The 18245-nt window shown below is 59.5% G+C and overlaps 1 protein-coding gene across 3 annotated transcripts in view; it reads left to right on the top strand.

The window, feature by feature from the left end:
- Positions 1-6213: 6213 nt before the first annotated feature.
- SETD1B (SET domain containing 1B, histone lysine methyltransferase) overlaps positions 6214-18245 on the top strand; it is a 31873-nt gene continuing 19841 nt past the window's right edge. The window contains exons 1-6 of one of the 3 annotated variants that reach the window (XM_058424732.1): positions 6214-9002; positions 9872-10059; positions 10268-10366; positions 10989-11259; positions 13350-13462; positions 14742-15974. In XM_058424732.1, coding sequence (XP_058280715.1) covers positions 9886-10059; positions 10268-10366; positions 10989-11259; positions 13350-13462; positions 14742-15974 — 1890 coding nt within the window. In that variant the 5' untranslated portion in view covers positions 6214-9002; positions 9872-9885. Of the gene's footprint in view, positions 9003-9776; positions 10060-10267; positions 10367-10988; positions 11260-13349; positions 13463-14741; positions 15975-18245 lie in introns of those variants that run through there. The other 2 variants (XM_058424733.1, XM_032168463.2) reach the window with 2 other exon arrangements.

Raw genomic sequence — 18245 nt, 5'->3', positions numbered from 1 at the left:
GAGTACTTACTGTAGGCAGTGCTATCAGGACTGCTGGCTGAATTACCCGTAACCCCCACCCCTTCTCTTACTTCTCACCCTGGGCGGGCTGACTGCCCTCTGCACCAGCCAGGTGAGTGGTCAGGGTGGCAGAGGGACCCCCCCCGGAGTCGGTCCACGGCAGATAGGCACGAGAGCATGGCCGAGAGTGGGATCCTACCAGCTGGGGTAGGAAGAGCCCATTTCTAACAAAACCCCCAACAGCAGCATGGTCGGGGGCAAGTGACCTTCGTAGTTTCCTCAGATAGGGGCTGGCAGGACTCAGGATCTTTTTGCTGGCGACCCCACCCCAAAGACTTCCAGTTTTCAAGGTCTCAGCAAGGGTCATGTAAACCTCACTCCGTGGAGGAAAACCGCCAACCTGGCAGTTCCATGGTCAAGGTTCTCAGACAGTGCAAGCAAGGCATGGTGTGACCACCAGAGGGCAGCAGCGACCGACCATAGAATCCCAAGACCACAGCAGAGCTGGGAAGGGGAGGCCGCGGAGGCACCCCAGGTTCTCAGTGGACGCCCTCTCCGGGCACTGGGCAAAGGGGAGTCTCCTGGGTCAAGCACCCCCTAGACAAATGCACAGCAACTCATCCATTCCTTTTTTGCAACACGTTTATTGAGAGGCAGTTGTACTCCAGCCTTCCAGGAGGTCACAGTCTTGGGGGAAGCAGTGCAATGGAGGTTGGAAACAGGAGAACCCTTTATGGAAAGCTGAGCGCTGGCTGGCTCACTGGGCTTGGCAGCACTGGAGGGCAGGCAGGTAAAGTAGGGTGGGTAACCCAGCCTGGCAAATGCACGGCAGCTAGAAAACCTCTTCAGGTTCTGGGGTGGCTGGGCCATAAGGAAAGGCCAGGCAGGGCTATCAAGGTAACCGGGGTCAGATCACGGAGTTGCCTGCCAGGCTCCACAGGAGTGGGGGACAGGAGAGGAGCCCAGCCACCAGCCAGGCCCTGAGCTCCCTCAGGGTGGCTGGGGAGGCAGGGCTGGGGCCGAGGTTCCCCAGGACCACAGAAGGGAGCCAAGGCACTCTAAGAGGTGGAAGAAGAGGACCAGACGCTGGTGAGTGCATCACTGGAGCCCATAGGAGCGCTCCTGACTGTCCTCAAAAGCCTCAGACCTCAGTGTCCACTTTCTTCATCCAAGAAATGGGGCTGTGATCTCTGCTTATGACAGCACAAGCTTGCACAGAAGTGGAGGCGGGAAATGAGCACAAGTGTGCCTTCCCAGCCCGGCCTGGGTCCAGGCAGAACAGCTGATACTGGCCCCAGTCTGCCCACCCACCCCTGCTGGCCAGGAGGCTGGCAGAACCCCAGCCCCACCTGCCTGGAGTGCGTTTGATTTGGACTCGACTGTTGTGGTGATGGTGGGGAGCTGGATCTGTAGCTAAAAATACCTCAGAGCCAAGCCAGCTGCTCAGAGCTTCCTCGGAGGCTGGGCCACGCTGGGCCTACTGAGGAACTGGGCATGCCCACCCAGGAGGCAGCTAAAGATTGAGGACCCGAGTCACTCCCCTTCCAGTCACCAGGAATTCCTGGAAAGTTTGAGAAAGCAAGAAAGATTCTTTAAGCTGGTTCTTGACACAAGAGCTGTTAGGCCACTGAAGCCTAGGGGAGCGGCCGGGTGGTATTTCTGGGGTCAGCTCATCATTGTCCACATGGGGGCCTAGGCCATCGTGCAGCCAACAGGGAAACTGAGCCCTGGAGAGCTGCAGGGGCCCAGCCACTGCTGTGTTGTCAGAGCAAAGTCCAGCCAGCCCCAGTGAGGCTGGAGGCAACGCTGTGGCACCCACTTCCCTGGATGACTGAGAACCCTGCAGAGGGGCCACCCACATGAGGCAGAAAACACTGAGCCTTCAGGGATGAAGCTACTCCCTGAGGTCCCAGGGACGGGAGCTGGCCTGGCAAATACATCTACCCTGCCTGAGCAGTCCCCAGGCCTTGGCTGCCCATGAGCACTCCGGGACGGGCCAGAGACAAGGCCATTCCTTGAGTGCTAAAAGTTCCCCTCACAAAAGCCAGACTCAGCAACAGCTCAAAACATTATTGTCCGGCCAGGCGCAGTGGCTCACGCCTGTAATCCTAGCACTTTGGGAGGCCGAGGTAGGCGGATCACCTGAGGTCAGTTCGAGACCAGCCTGCCCAACATGGCAAAACCCTGTCTCTACTAAAAATACAAAATTATCCAGGCGTGGTGGCGTATGCCTGTAATCCCAGCTACTCGGAGGCTGAGGTTGCGGTGAGCCCAGATCGCACCATTGCCTGGGCAACAAGAGCGAAACTCTGTCTTAAAAAAAAAAAAAAAAATTATTGCCGGACCTGCTCCTCCCAGCGCTCAGGGGCAGGAGCTTGCTGGAAGTCACATGCCAGCTAGAGACGCACTGGGCCAGACGACCTGACATGGTGGGGCTGCCTCACTGCACAGCCCAGGCAGAGGCTGTGTCTCCACCCAGAGGGTCCGAAAGGTCATGTTCCACGCTAGGGCTCCGGGCGGAGGAGCCGGAAGAGGCGGTGACGCCGGCAACTCAGTAGTAAGGCAAGTCCTGCCACCTCCTGGCCGGCCCTTCCGCTGGCGTGGCCCTCTCTCTGCAAGCCCCGGAGCCTGGCGCCAGCAGCGGCCCCGCCCCGCGCTCGCTGGGTGACCGGTGGGCGGGGCGCCCTCGAGGGACCAGCAGGAACATCAGCAGGAGGACAAACTGCCCCACCCTCCCTGCCCCAAGAGGTGATGATAGGGGGACAAAGAAAGAAGAGGAACCAAAGCAGAGAGAGAGGGGTACAGTCCGGCCAGGGGGTCCCGACACTGCACTGAGAACCACATCCAGACCACAGCTGAGCACCCAACAGCTCCCTGATAGGATCCAGGGAGGGGAGAAACTGCTGGAGCCCTCCAGGGTGCAGCTGGGAGGGAGACGTACATCAATTACTTAATTATCCAAAGCAGGTGGGGAGTAAAGACCCCACCTGGAGAGCAACGAGGACTCAAAAGGGAGGCACCACACCCTTGGGTGGCAAAGGGTCACGTGAGAGCAAGGGGGTTCGATGGCAGAGCCAAATTTAAAAACAGGTTTCAGGGTGTATAGAAGAGGCTTTTGGGATATTAACAATGTGAACCTCAATTTTTATCAGGTGCTTTCGCCCTCTTGCTGTACTTGGGCGGCAGGGAGTCTGGGCAGGAACACTCTTCCCTCCCCGCAAAGGAGCTGGACCCAGCACAGCTCATAGGGGATTGAAGACCCAGCCCTGGCCCTCACAGAAGGAGCCAACAGCACCACGCCGGTTACTTCCAACCAGACAGTCCTGGGCAGGGATGCCAGCAGACAGCTGGCATGGGAGGAAGCCCAAAATAACCCAGACAGCTGGGGTGAGGGGGTGCCATAGGCAAAGGTGCTGGCTGCCAAGTCAAGCCACCTGGAACCTCATCCTGGCTCTATTGGTGGTGGCCTTGTGACCTTGGGCGAGTCACTTCTCCCCGGACAACGGGTGGGTGACCCAAATCTTGACCCCATCATGGAACAGCCCCTGTGGATAGGGAAAGGCCTCTACCTCCAGCTGCACTCAACCACTCCAGAGGAGAACCGCGCTGGCCGCCTTCCCAGGGAGCACCAGATTCCACTTTGCCCTGAGGCAGGGACACGTGCTTCAGCAGGTGGGCTGGTGGTGGGGGGAGCTCTGAGGCAGCCCAGCCCCCAGCCCCTGCAGCCACTCCCAGCAATAACCAAGATCACAACAGAGGCCAACTAAAAGCTTGGGAGGAGGGCCTCCTTAATGCACTTAATCCTCCCACCACCCTTTCCAGCAGGCATCCTTATCACTTTACAGGGAGACACTCACCCAAGGTCACCAGCACTGTCGAGATCCTAGCCCACGGAGAACTCTCTCCCTTAACTTAGCACCAAGATACCTTTAGCAAGATCTCCGTGTTAATCCCCACAGGCCCCCAGAGCTCGGTGTAGCCCTCACAGCGGGAGTGGAGCCCAAGTCCCAAATAGGGGAGGTGGTGTGATCAGGAGCACCTGGACCCAAATGGTTCATCAAAGCAATCACAAAGCAGAGATCACAAGGGGGGGGGTCCGAGACCAAGGGCCGCCATCTCCAGCTGTGGAGCTTCTTAGACACTGAGATGGGAAACTATTCAATACATGAAGTCAGCTAGCGTTAGAATGAAATCAGTTACTATGTGCCAAGCGTGGAACTTGGCACTTCTGCGTCAAAACCCCAGGTGTTACCAGGCTGGGGGCTGGGGTCTCAAAATGTGTTCCCAGACCACAGCAGCAGCCTCACCTCACCTGGGAACTTGTTAGAAATGCCAGTCCTAAGGACCAACCCACTGAATCAGACACTTGGGCACCAGGCCCTGTGGTCCATTCTCAGTGAGCCCCCTTTCGGGTGATTCTGATGCCGGTTCCAGACTAAGAACCACTGATCTAGCCCTGTTTTCAGAGATGGAGAAACAGGCTTGGAGGCTATGACGCTTATGCAAGGCCATAGCTGTTCAATGGCTCGCCAGGTTTCAAATCCAGCTTTGTCTGGTTCTAGAAACAAGGCTTATATACAGGCCTGCCCATTTGGGGACTGGAGAAGAAAACAATCCCAGGAAGGTGGAGAAGCGTCAAGGAAGGCCCTTTCATCGAGAAAGCTGGCCGGAACCTCGGGTCTCTGTTCTTTGCCTCCCTAGCAGCCAGACATCAGAGGACGGCTCACACTGTCACCCCACATGCCCCACGGGGGCGGCTGGAGGGGAGGCCACAGCACAGTTGGGCTTTCTGGCAGTGACCTGTGTCTTTCAGAAGTAGGCGGCACCCAGGGCCCTCCCCCCGCCGAGGAACACACAACTGGGAAATACTTGCAAGTGGATCCTCTCGTACGCTGCTAAATTCGGCAGAGAATTGCACGCCCCAAATGCCTGACAACAGAAGCTGACAGGCGGGGATGGATGGCCCGGGCGGCCCAGCAGGCGGCCCGACGCGCTCGCAGCTGGCGGGAGGCGGGGGGAGTGGGCGGGGCCGCAGAACCAGCCCGGCGGCTTTGGGGTTCGGCCCTCCCTAGGCTGCAGGCCAGAGCCCCCCAAATCTCCCTCACGGTCTGGGCAAGGACTCACACCTACCTCAGTGGCAGGACTGTCAGAGTCAAACTAGGCCTGCCCCTGCCGTCGACAGAAGGAAAGATTGTCCATTCAGGGGGTGCCCGAACGTCGCCCCTTCTCCGGCCCAGAACCTGGAGGGGAGGAAGGTGGAGGGCGGATCAGGGCGTTGGGGGAAGAGAGATGTGACCGGCCGAATGCACAGCGGACAGGGGCTCCGGGGCTGAAAGGGAGCACCCCAGACGCCGCCCCTCCCCCAGCGGCCCGGGCGGCCGGGGGTGGCTGAGTCAGAAGGTTCAGCCCTGGCCCGGGCGGCGGCTCATCTACATTTCCAAAGGCCCGCCCCGCCCGCACCCTCCCCAGGAAGGGCCAGAGATGTGAGGCTTCGCCGGGAGCCCCGCGCCTCGGGGGATCCCGGGGGCCCCCCTCCGCTTTCCCAGGCTTCCCCCACCTCCTGCCTGGAGAGCTGGGCTGGAGGGCTGCCCAACGGGGCGTCTGCGGCCACCCCGAAGGCCTCCCGCCCTGAGTGAGGACGAAGGTGGCGCCCCCCCGCCCCGCGCTGGCTCAGCTCTCAAAGAGCGACTGGGAGGTCGGACCCCGGCGCCCAGAGCCGGGTGGGCAGCGGGGGGCGGCCTGGGGTCAGGGCCAGGCCGGGCCGCGGCTTCCAGAGGAGCCGGTGGGACCCGGGGCGGCCTCGAAGCCCCACCGACCCCGTGGCCCTCGGCTGCGGGCGCCCGCGCAGGACAAAGAGGAAAGGGGGAAGCGGTCCGGGGCGAGGCCTCCTGGTGCCCGCGTGGGCCTCCGGGTCGCCCAGCCCCCTCCCCCGGCCGCTCCTCCCGCCTGGCGCGCGGCAGCCGCCACCGCCCCAGCCACGGGCAGCGCGCGAAATGGCGCCCATCAGGCCGCCGCGCCCGGCTGAGGCGAGCGCGGGAGGCGCGGCGCGCGACGCCCCCGAGGCCCACGGCCCCCGAAACGGCTCCCGAGACCCGGTCGCCAGCGCTGCGCCCCGCAGGCTCTCGGGGCCCGACCTGGCCGCGGGCCCGCCTCCTGCTCCGGGCTCCCCACGACCGGGGGCACGGAGGTAAGGAGGAAGGAAGGAAAGAGAGCCGCCGCCATTAGCACCGCAACCCTGCCCGGCTGGGCCCGCCTGCTAGCCCAGCCCAGCCGAGCCGCGACGGGCTGGAAGCCTGTAAAGAAAACTGGCGTTTGGGAGGAGGAGCGAGCGCGGCCGGGAGGACAGAAGCGCCGAACTACGGGCGGAGATGCTGCGTCATGGTGCCAACATGGACGCCGGCCTTTTGTCCTCCTTCGCGTTGCCAGCGCAGGCGCGCCCCGCAGCCCCGACAAGCCGGCTTCGGGGTGCGGAGTCCTCACGATCGAAAGGAAAGTGGGCCCAAGGCTGGGCGATGAGGCTTCCCAGTCTTTTAAGCCCCCCGTCTCCAAAGCACTTCAATTTCTTCTCCCCATCCAGGTTCAGACCTGGGAAGAGCGAGGGGGGCGAAGGCAGGCGGCTCCATGGACCCCCGAGGGTCGCTGCGGAGCCCGTCTTCTCGCCCTTGGGGCGGAAGAGGCACAGGGGTCCGAAGAGCCCTTCGTGTCCCAATCCCCCGCCCACTGTCCGCTCCGGCTGCCAAATACAATGCTCCAGAATCCTTCTCCCCTCAGCTCCCAAACACTTGCAGCCCTTGCTTGGCCTGCAAAAGGGTTTCCTCGAAGGGGCAAAAGGCACTTTTTATCTTTCTTACTTACCCGCTCAGCCCGGTGCCATGGAGTCTAGAAGATCAAGCTGGGCGGTGGTTTTGGAGGCGTTATTGTAAAAACATATATTTTTTTTGATTTAGTTGGGAAATTTGGGGGTTATGGTGGTGTCTTTGTTCTTGTTACCTTTTTGTAAGTTACACCCTCACGTTCTGCTCCTTCCACTTCTGCAAACTTTCCAGGGTTGGGTAGGCAAAAAGGCGGCTTCGCTGAGGACTGTTTACTGCTCTGGATATAGCAATGGTGTGATCGTCATTAAGAGACAAAAGGCGAAAATACAGTCAAATCAAACAAAAGGCAAAAGACGCACCAGCCGCCCAACCACCATAGAAAATACCCCCCACTTAACGTTGGTGTTTGCTGGAACCAGCTAGGACTTGTTTTCCAGTTTTAATCTAGTTTCCTGTGACGGCTTTAGTCTCTCTACACAAAGAAAAGGTCTTCCTTTCCCTCACCCACCAGCTCCCCCCAACCCCCAACAGCAAAGACGAGAAAAACAGGGCTGTTTTTCTTCAAATAGATCGATTTTCAAAGAAAGTGTACAAGCTACGGGGAAGAAAGCTGACTAGCATTTAGTGCTGTAAACATTTTCAAAAGCATAAAGCTAGAACCTTAGCTTTATAAAGCAAGATCGTCTCAAGAATCCTAACTGGCTTCTATTAGACAAGAGAGACAAAGACATACATGCAGATGAAGGTTCGGAAAATTAAGGACATCTCGGCAACATTAACATAAAAACTGTACTGCGTCAGGACAGAATGGATTGGGTACTTACAATGTAAAAGGTTTTTTAAAAACTAAAAGAGTAACAACTGCTCACAAATTTTTGTTGCTGCCATTTCGCTAGTCCTAAAGCTATATACATTTAAAACATTACCTTGTTAAAAAGAAAGGAGTTAATAAGATGGCCAGGTTTAAGTGTTTAATAGAGGAAACTAGATATATTGAAAAATTTATTGTTCAGTCAAGAGAATACAGATTAAGACAGCTCCAAGCTCCCCCCACCCACCCATAGAACAAAAAGAGGAAAAAAATATGTCATTTACTTAGGTTTTTTTGGAATTCAAAACTGTTAACTGCTGACATGAATGGTGTGCTATGACCTAGTTATACAAGACAAAGATGGATTCCAAGTCATAAGGAAAAATCCAGATCTTTTTAAAAAGTCTTCTCCAGTCTTCCAACTGTGAGTCCTTGGGCCTGTTGACAAATGTTAAACACACTGAGACGTCCTGAACTGGATGGTAGAGTCAAAGGAAAAACATTCCCCATTTGCAACAAAGGAAAAACCCACTTGGCCATTTAATTCCATTGCAGAAAAATGGCTTCCCTCATCTGTTGGCCTCTCCTTCGTGTCTGATGAAGGATGTTTTGAGATCAGCGTCTAATAACTCAAGCCCTATAGAAGCCGCGCGCTGATTGGCTGCCGCGCCCTGCCGCCCTGCTCCAGCCAATTACCTACCCACGGCCAAATTACAAACCCCGAAAAGAGCCCCAATATGAGCTACACCAGCTCCGAGCCCCGGCGAGGCGGATCCTGCGCCTCGGCCGCCAGAGAGGAGCGGCAGAGGGGGCTGCAAACGCGTCCTCGCGAAGCCCGGGAGCCTCGGAGTTGAACTCACAAAATGGAAGCCGCGCGCTGATTGGCCGCCGCCACTCCCGGACCTTTAATAAAGAAAGGGGAAGGAAAAGATAAATGCAAAAAAGGGGGACTCTCTCCTCCGCGGCTGGCAGGAGGAAGGGGGGGAAGCATGTGTTCAGGACAATTACAGGGCGCTCCCCTCCAAAAATAAAAACAGAAGAAGGCTTCTATCGCCCAGGTCCAGGCGAGGGCTGCATCCTCCCAGGAATGCGAATGCTAACGTGGTGAACCCTGGTCTCCCTTCCCCAGCTCCACTCCGGGGAGGGGGTCGCGGGCCGGAGGAGGAAACCGGAGCGCAGATACCTCGATTGCAACTCCTCTGAGTCGACGCCGGCCTCCCAGCGTCCACACACACCCTCGGCCCCCCAGACCCCAGCCCTCTCCCCGGGTCCCCGCGCGCCCGCCTCCGGCCCGGGCAGTTTGGAAACAGTTTTGCAGGCCCGGGGGACGCACGCCGCGGCGGTCGCGGCTCGGAGGGTAGTCCCGGCCGCGGGAGGTAGAGCCCGGGGAGACCCCCTCCCCCGCCAGCCAAGACCCCCACCCCAGTCCCAGAAGAATAAATAAATTAAAAGGCCTTCCCCCGGGGAGGGGGAGGCAGTGTGGGAGCGCGCGAGTGAGGGGTGGGGGGCCGCTGGGGCCCGGGGCTTTGGCGGCGCAGCTGCCGCCGCCGGGAGAGTGCCTGGGGAAGCGGCGAGGAAGGAGAGGGGAGGAGGAAGAGGAGGAGGAGGAGGAAGAGGAGGAGGGTGAGCGCTCGGGTCGGGCTCCTTAGCGGTGTATTGTGGGATGTGCGGCTACTGGGAGCCGAGCCTCCGCCGCCAGCCGCCTCCCGGGCAGCAGCAGCAGCAGCGGCGGCGGCAGCGGCAGCAGCTCCGGGCGGCCCCCCCGGCCCCGGTCCGGCCGCCCGGCCTCGTCCCCGGGGGACACAATTTCTGGGGCCAGGAGGCCCGGCGGGGTAACGGTCGGGGGGAAGGCCCGGCCGGCACCCGCGGCCCGCCCCCGGCCGGGCGGGGCCGACGGGCGGGAGGCGGCCCCAGGCCTCCCGACCCCCCCAGAGCGGCCGACGACGGCGACCCACCCGGGCGGGGGCGGGCACATGGGCCGGACCCCTCCTCGGCCCCCGGGTACCCCCGGGAGCCCCTCGCTGCCGCCCCGAGACGGTGGCCGAGCGGGCGGGCGCGTAATTCTCCCGGAAGGGTTATTCTCTCGCTCCATTCTTGTTTTGGGGGGAGCCAGCGAGACAGCTCCTTTCGGGGCGCGCTGGCAAGGTGGGAGGGGGTGGGGGCCTGCCGATTGGATTCTTTCGCGTGTGTGTAGAAGCGGCCGCCGCCGCCGCGGCGGAGACGACAACAACTTGCTGGTTTTCAGGTTGGGTTAACGGCATGGAGAACAGTCACCCCCCCCACCACCACCACCAGCAGCCCCCGCCGCAGCCCGGCCCTTCGGGCGAGAGGAGGAACCACCATTGGAGAAGTTACAAGTTGATGATTGACCCGGCTCTGAAAAAGGGGCATCATAAACTGTACCGCTACGATGGGCAGCATTTCAGCCTGGCGGTGAGTAGCCGGCGCGCCCCCCCCAGCCGTGCCCCCCGTCGTGTCCGGGGAGACGCGCCTAGCGGCCAGGGAACCCCGCGCCCGACCCCCCGGCCAACTGTCAGACGGGGCCCCAGCCCTGGAGTTTGACAAGTGCCTGGAGAAAGAGTTCTGCCCATGGGGAGGGGGACCAGCCCTCTCATCCCGGCCCCCCAATTTCTCCCCACAGATGTCCAGCAACCGCCCGGTGGAAATTGTCGAAGATCCCCGGGTCGTCGGGATCTGGACCAAAAACAAGGAGCTGGAGCTGTCGGTGCCCAAATTCAAGGTAGGACCCCTCCCCACTGCCCCGCCGTCCCTCCCCCACCTCCCCGAGTTCGAAAATAACGCCAGTCCTGACCGAGCCCAGCCGGATTCCCAGTTCCCGCCGTCCGGGGCCAGGGAAGTTTTGGCGGGGAGGGGTAGAGCGCTGGCGAGAGGGTGTCCCCTCTCATCTACTGTAAACAAAATAACACTGGGTGAAACTGTAATCACTGCGCAGATACAGTGTCCTGCACGCCCCGCGGGGGGCTCCAGTGCGCCCAGGGGCTTGGCTCCGAGACTCTCCCCTCTCGCCAGCCTACTAAAGGACAACTTTTTAAGCCTGAGGGGTCGCCCCTGACCCGGCAGCAGGAAGAGGAGGCCAGAAAGGGGGGTGGGGAAAGAGAAACTGTTTCTTTTTCCCCTTTCCTTCCGAACCCAGAGGACTTCCACGTTCCAAACGATTTAATCCTCCGCTTCTCGGGCCCGCCCGCGTGCATTTTTTTTCCAAAAAAAATTTTTTTTTTTCCAGTTTTTTTTACCCTTTATTGTTTTCAACGGGCGGGCGAGTTGCGGGGCGGGGGGGAATGTTGTGTTTTCCCTTAGGTTTAAACGTTCTCCAAACTCCCTTCCCCCTCGGCCCCTGCCAGATCGATGAGTTCTACGTGGGCCCGGTGCCTCCAAAGCAGGTGACATTTGCCAAGCTGAATGATAACATCCGTGAAAACTTCCTGAGGGACATGTGCAAGAAGTATGGGGAGGTGGAGGAGGTGGAGATTTTGTACAACCCCAAGACCAAGAAGCACCTGGGCATCGCCAAGGTGGTCTTTGCCACGGTCCGGGGAGCCAAGGATGCCGTTCAGCACTTGCACAGCACTTCCGTCATGGGCAACATTATCCACGTGGAGCTGGACACCAAAGGTGAGCCCGGCAGGGGAGGAGCGTGGGGAGACCTGTCAGCCCGACCCTTTCCCTCCCCGCCCCTCCTGCAGCGTGGGGAGGACCCCCCCACTCTTCCTTGGGATCCCCCCCCCACAACCTTATTTATTTTCTTAGCCCCCTCCTGAGGGTAGAGTCGCGTGGAGCTAAATGTGTTGTCTGTTGCTAGGAAACAGTCTGTAATTTACCAAATGTGCCGGTCCTTGGCCACCGCACCCCTAGGGACCACCCGGAGGCTTCCCCACTGCTGACACCCCCGCGGGCCCCCTCTCTGAGCCCTGGTGGCCTGGGTTTAGACAGTCTCCAGTGTTGCCTGTGTTAGGGGAGGAGGCAGAGTTTGTTTACTTGTCGGGGACCGAGGGAGTGCCACTAGGATGCCTTTAAATACATCAAGAGAAGGTCTGGAAACTAAAAAGAGAGTCCTCTAAGGATCTAGGGTGTCCCCTCACCTCCCTTGCCGCCCCTTCCCCCCTGAAGTGGCAGCCAATCTGGGGCCGGGAGTGTTGTTTCATTGATAAGGTTCTCGAGATAGAGCCGCCGGGGAAGAGCAGAGCCGGGAAGAGCCGGGCGGGCGGCTCTGGGTGCTCAAGGGTTGACACTATGTCTTCCCTCCTCTCTCTTAAAGAGACCGCAGCACCTCCCCTGCTCTGGAATCAGCTGGGTGCTCTCTGGAGCTGGCTGGAGAGGCCATACCTCCCACCCTGTGGGTCTTCGGAGGCCCCTGCAGGACCAAGGGGCTTGCAGGACTCGAGGGCATTCCCCAAAGTGTGCCTGAGGCCCCTTTAGGGAAGCTCCCACCTATAAAAGAAGGTGCTGAGTGCTTTGAGGGCCCGCCAGCTGTGGGGAGATGCCATTGGGTCCCTAGCCCACCGGGGTCCCCTGGGAAACCCTGCCTGGGAGGGCGAAAGTGCAGCTTCCAGGAATTTTGTGAGCATGGGGTTCAGGGACAACTGGGACACACCAAACCCAAGGCAGGAAAATCAGAACTTTTCTTTTTTTGCGTTTAATGATTAAAATGTATTGACCGAGCTCTAAGCTGGTGCCGGGGGTGGTGGCGATTATTCCACGCACACTTGCCGAGCCTGTGCCCGGTTCTGTTTCTCCTCTCAGGGCACAGCCCTCTTTTTCTGTCCAGTCCACAGTCCCTCCCACCCCTTTCCCTAGCTTCTCAGTCTCTGGGGGTTGGGTAGGGGGGCAGTGAGGACCTTGGGTGGCTGCAGCACAATTTCTCCCTGATAATTGAATTGAACGTGGCACCCCCTTCCCTATCACGTGCCCACATTTTAAGGAGCAGCCAGGTTTCAACAAAATTTCATTTCTGTAAAAAAAAAAAAAAAGAAAAGAAAAAAAACACAAAAGCCCTCAGAGACTCCCAGCTAAGTTTGTATTTCAAGAAAGAGACCAGTAAAGTGTAGCTCCAGGAACGCGTCTTTTTTGCATATGTAAGCAGCTGTCTCTGAGGCTCTATAAATATCGATAACCCCTGGGCCCTGGTCTATAAAAGCCTCCTTCTGCTGAGGGGTGGAGGGTTCAGGCCCAAGGTAGTCCCCAGGCCACCCTGGGGCCCTCAGCCTGGTCAGGGCCTGTGGAGTTCACAGTAATGTGCTACTAGAGCGTGTTGCAAACTCTGCTGCTCACCTGGCCCCAGATATTTAACAAACTCTGGCGTCTGTGTCACGGGCTTCCCCTCCTCTTACTGCAAGCCCCTGGGTATTGAGCAGAAAGGGGAAGACCTGGCTCTGTGGGCGCCATGGCCCAGGTAATGCAGGGGTGGGAGGGGCTCGGTGTCACGGGTGGCACCTCTGGGTTTGGGTTTGGGGGAGTCTCAGCCCCAGGAGACATTAGCTTCTGGACCTCAGGATCAGAAAAATGGTGCAGCTCAGCAGCTTTGTCGAAGAGGTGGGGACCCTGAGTGAGGTGCAGAGGGGTGGGAACTCAGGGCCACACAGCCTCCCCAGGACTGGGCTCTTGGGCACAAGGGACCCACCAGGGTACCACACAGGTTGGAATCCTTGTGGGGGCTGCCCCATCCTGGAACCTCACTGAGTCCCCCCTTTCCTGCCCATCTACAGGGGAAACCCGAATGCGGTTCTATGAACTGTTGGTCACTGGCCGATACACCCCCCAGACCCTCCCAGTGGGCGAGCTGGACGCTGTCTCTCCAATTGTGAATGAGACCCTGCAGGTGGGTTTATGGCCATCAGTCTGCCCCATCGCCAGCTCTTTGACGTGCCCCCCACCTCTGGAAAGCCTCACCAACTCTCTGATGGGACCCCCAGCCTACCCCCACCTGACTCTCTCCAGCTTTGGAGACCAAGGCCTAGGAGGGTGTGAAGCCTGGCCACGCCCCCCACAATTGGGAGCAGGGCCTAGAGCCCCATTTTCCCAGGCCCTCCTGCAGTGGGGCTCCGTGGGATTGGTTCTGTTTCCTGTGGCTTCTCCCCTCCCCAGCACAGGCTGCGATTCCCATAGACTCAGCGCCCGCCCGGGCCCGCTTTTCCATGTTGATGCCACACATTGCTGTTTCCGGGGTCCTTAGTGTCTGGTGTCCTGGGCATGCCACTACCCCTAAACCCAGAAACCAGAGTTCATGCCCTGCCTTCCAGAGCAAGACTGACTCCTTCCAAACCACTGCCTTCCAGGACACAGGGACAACTCTCGCGTGGGGCAAGTCTCATGCCAGCTCCTCCCTGGCATCAGGCTGACTAGCTGCCTGTTCATCACTTTATTTTTGTTTTATTTATTTTTTTGAGACAGAGTCTCACACTGTCCCCAGGCTGGAGTGCAGTGGCGTGATCTCGGCTCACTGCAACCTCTGCCTCCTGGGCTCAAGTGATTCTCTTGCCTCAGCCTCCTGAGTAGCTGGGATTACAGGCACACGCCACCATACCTGGCTAATTTTTGTATTTTTGGTTAGTAGAGGTGGGGTTTCACCATGTTGGCTAGGCTGGTCTTGAACTCCTGACCTGAAGTGATCCACCCGCCTTGGCCTCCCAAAGTGCTGGGATTACAGGCATGAGCCACCACGCCTGGCCTCTGTTTATCACTTTAAATCCTAAAACACTGAATGGCTAGGAGGACAAAGCCCTTGGCCATCCTCTCGTGCACAAGATTGTAGTTCTTGGTTATAATCCTGCCTGGAAGGTCTTTGATTTCTGACAGCCTGAGGCAAAAAGAAAACCCCAGCCTAAACCAAGATGTTACGGTCTTCTCTTTTCTCTGTCTCCTCTGGAATTAGGAAAAACCCTCAAGGTTCCCTGAACATATTTGGCTACCCCTAAGATTAGAGAAAAAGTTAGTACCATCCTGACACTCCTCCTTAATCTCCCTCACTTTCATTCCTTATGCTGCAGTTCTAGAGCAGTTTGGCTCTGAGCTTCCCAGCAGCCAGAGTGAGAAGGGAAAACAGCCCTGTTCCATTGCACATTTTCCCCCAGTGGTCTCACATCTCTGTCTCTCCTTAGCTGTCAGATGCCCTGAAGCGCCTCAAGGATGGAGGCCTGTCTGCAGGCTGTGGCTCCGGCTCCTCCTCTGTCACCCCCAATAGCGGTGGGACACCCTTCTCCCAGGACACAGCTTACTCCAGCTGCCGCCTGGACACACCCAACTCCTATGGACAGGGCACCCCGCTCACACCGCGCCTGGGCACCCCTTTCTCACAGGACTCTAGCTACTCCAGCCGCCAGCCCACACCCTCATACCTCTTCAGCCAGGACCCCGCAGTGACCTTCAAGGCCCGGCGCCACGAGAGCAAGTTCACGGACGCCTACAACCGCCGCCACGAACATCATTATGTACACAATTCTCCCGCGGTCACCGTGGTGGCCGGGGCCACAGCCGCCTTCCGGGGTTCCTCGGACCTCCCGTTCGGAGCAGTCGGCGGCACTGGGGGCAGCAGCGGCCCCCCCTTCAAGGCTCAACCACAGGATTCAGCCACATTTGCCCACACTCCACCACCCGCCCAAGCAACCCCTGCTCCTGGATTCAAGTCTGCTTTCTCTCCGTATCAGACCCCAGTGGCCCACTTCCCTCCACCCCCAGAAGAACCCACCGCCACAGCCGCCTTTGGGGCCCGAGACAGTGGGGAGTTCCGGAGGGCACCAGCGCCCCCACCCCTGCCACCTGCTGAGCCTCTGGCCAAGGAGAAGCCAGGCACGCCACCCGGCCCGCCGCCCCCCGACACCAACAGCATGGAGCTGGGCGGCCGGCCCACCTTCGGCTGGAGTCCTGAGCCCTGTGACAGCCCTGGGACGCCCACGCTGGAGTCGTCCCCTGCAGGGCCAGAGAAACCCCACGACAGCCTGGACTCGCGCATCGAGATGCTGCTGAAGGAGCAGCGCACCAAGCTGCTCTTCCTGCGGGAGCCAGACTCGGACACCGAGCTGCAGATGGAGGGCAGCCCCATCTCCTCCTCCTCCTCCCAGCTCTCCCCACTGGCCCCCTTTGGCACCAACTCCCAGCCAGGCTTCCGAGGCCCCACGCCCCCCTCCTCACGCCCCTCCAGCACCGGCCTGGAGGACATCAGCCCAACACCCCTGCCAGACTCCGACGAGGATGAGGAGCTCGACCTGGGCCTTGGGCCTCGGCCTCCACCTGAGCCAGGCCCCCCGGACCCTGCTGGGCTTCTGGGCCAGACAGCTGAGGTGGTCTTGGACCTGGTTGGAGACAGAACCCCGACCTCAGAAAAGATGGATGAGGTACCACCGTGTCTGTCCATCTGTCTGGGACTGGTTTTGTCTATCTTGTATTTCCCTTTCCCCCTTCAAGCATTTAGCATGACTAGCTAAGATGCAGAAGCAATGGGGCTAGGAAAGCCAATATAACAGGTGGAACTTAGAGAATAAAAAGGGAATGCAGAAAACACCAGGGGCTGTGATTGAGCAATTGGTTTGGCAATGAGCTCCCTAGCAGCCGTGGAGAGAAGGAAAGCATGGCCTAGTTCTGATGCTCTCCTTGTTAGGTAAGAAGTCAGCTTTTCCTAGGGAGAAATTCTGGCCTGAGCCTCTTTGGTAGGAGTTTGCTGAGAGTTCAGAGAGTATGAGCTGTGGGGATGGCTCCTGGTCCCCTTGTCTGTTGTGTGGCTTGGCAAAGATCAGGGAGAGTCCTGGCGCTCAGGCAGAGGGGAGGAGAGAGATTGGCCAGAATTCTGTGCTGGGCTAAAGGGGGGTGAAGCCCGGAGCACTGTCTCCTAGAGCCTGGTGCCCTCTGAAGAGGGGGAAACCATGGCAGACAGGGAGGGTGCTGAAGTTTCCCTTCTCCCACTGGCTCCAGGGATGAAGGAGTTAAGAGCTAACTTGGGGTGGGGGTGGGGTGCTATGTAGCCAGAAACAGGCAAAGTTGACCATCCCCCACCCTCTCCTCAGGTCATGGGGTCTCCTTGCCTAAACCTCCAGCCTCAGGAAGTCCCGCCCAGGGATTGGGGTGAGGGTGCCACGTGCCAGGTTCCCCTGGGAGGGTGTTGGGTCATCTTCCTTGGCTCCACTCCTCCTTCTCGGTCCAGGCACCTGCCTTGGAGCCGTAGCCCCGGTGGGCATGGGCAGTCAGCGGCTTAGACAGAGCTCTGTGTCCCTGTGGGCAGAGGGGAGGAGGACTGCCCCCGTCTTGGGCCCTTTGATTAGGCCGGTCTGGCTGCCTCAGGGAGGAACGAGAGGAACTTGGCTTGCCTGGGAGGGTGCTGCAGGTGGCTGGGGCTCCAGGGGGCCTCCAAGCAGTTCTAGGGAAGTGGTTTCTGGCATCAAGGGGTCCAGGCAGGGGGCCTTGGCAGGGGGCGTTGACAGGTGTGCAGCTGTAGGGGGGCCGCCGGCCCTGGCACCCTTCTCCTCCGCTCCGCCTAGGCTGCGTGGGGTGAGGAGTGTTTACCATGCTGACCACGGTCCAGGGCTGAGAGGCCCGGAGTGGCTGGAGCGAAAGGCAGGCTGAGGCCCCGGGAGCAGGGGTCTGGGACTGCCCGGCCGCCAGCGCAGGGGGCCGCCGAGTGCCGGGAAGCTCCGGGCCGGCCCGCGGACGCCCCCTGCTGGCGCCGGGGAATAGCGCCTAGGCTTTCTGCGGCCGAGCGCAGTGCGGGGAGCTGGACCCCGTCCCAGCCTAGGCTGAGGTTGAGGTGGGGGAGCGGCGCAGGCGGGGCCAGCCGGGGGTGCAGGGGGGGCTTTTCTTCCAAACAGTGGCTGGTCGTTAAAAGTTCAGGCTCAAGTCCTTGAGTCCTGCCAAGTCACTTACTGGTTATGTGACCCTGGAAAAGGCACTTTTGCCTTTCTGAGTCTCAGTTTCGTCATCTGCCAAATGGGCCTGTGAGAGTCCCTGCAGCACAGGACCTCAGCTTAAGTGAGGTGCCGCACAAGATGCTCCAGGCACCGCCAGGCCTGCTGGGCTCCCAGTGCTCAGCAAATTCCTGTCGCTTCTCACCCCGAGACTGCTGGGTGGAGGGAGGGGCAGGGCCGGCAGAGGCTGGAGCGCAGGATCTGCCTCCCTGTGATTGGCTGGCGGCGGCGGCCCGGGTTAACCCTCTGCGTGCCGCGGCGCGCTGTGCTCGGATCTGTCCAGGACTGATCTGGGGAGTGCTCTCTGAGGATCCACCCGAGTCCGCCTGTCTCTTCTTGATGTGCGTGGGGATCCTGAGAAGGAGAGTGTGTGCGTGCGTGCGTGTGTGTGTGTGTGCACAGAGGACCTGGTAAAGTCCAGAGCTTCCTGCCGCTACCTTAGTTTGGGTAGTCTCTGTCCTACCCCCCTACCTGCAGTTTCCCTCTGAGGCCTTCCTCACCTGTAGTCTGACCTCTGATCTTGCAACTTGCACAGACTCCACCTCCACCCCCACTCCCCCTCAGCCTTCAAAGGTCCCCCCACCCCAATTCCAGGCCTGTCCACTCAGCTCTCTAAAGCCCCACGCCCATCCTTGACACCTCCCACATTCACCCCTCACCACCGCCCTGGATCCCAGCTGCAGCCCCGCACTGGGCAGGTCCTGGGCTCCA

The sequence above is a fragment of the Hylobates moloch genome, unplaced genomic scaffold (assembly GCF_009828535.3).
Source record: "Hylobates moloch isolate HMO894 unplaced genomic scaffold, HMol_V3 SCAFFOLD_12, whole genome shotgun sequence".
Taxonomy (NCBI): domain Eukaryota; kingdom Metazoa; phylum Chordata; class Mammalia; order Primates; family Hylobatidae; genus Hylobates; species Hylobates moloch.
This window is presented reverse-complemented; position numbering and strand designations above follow the sequence as displayed.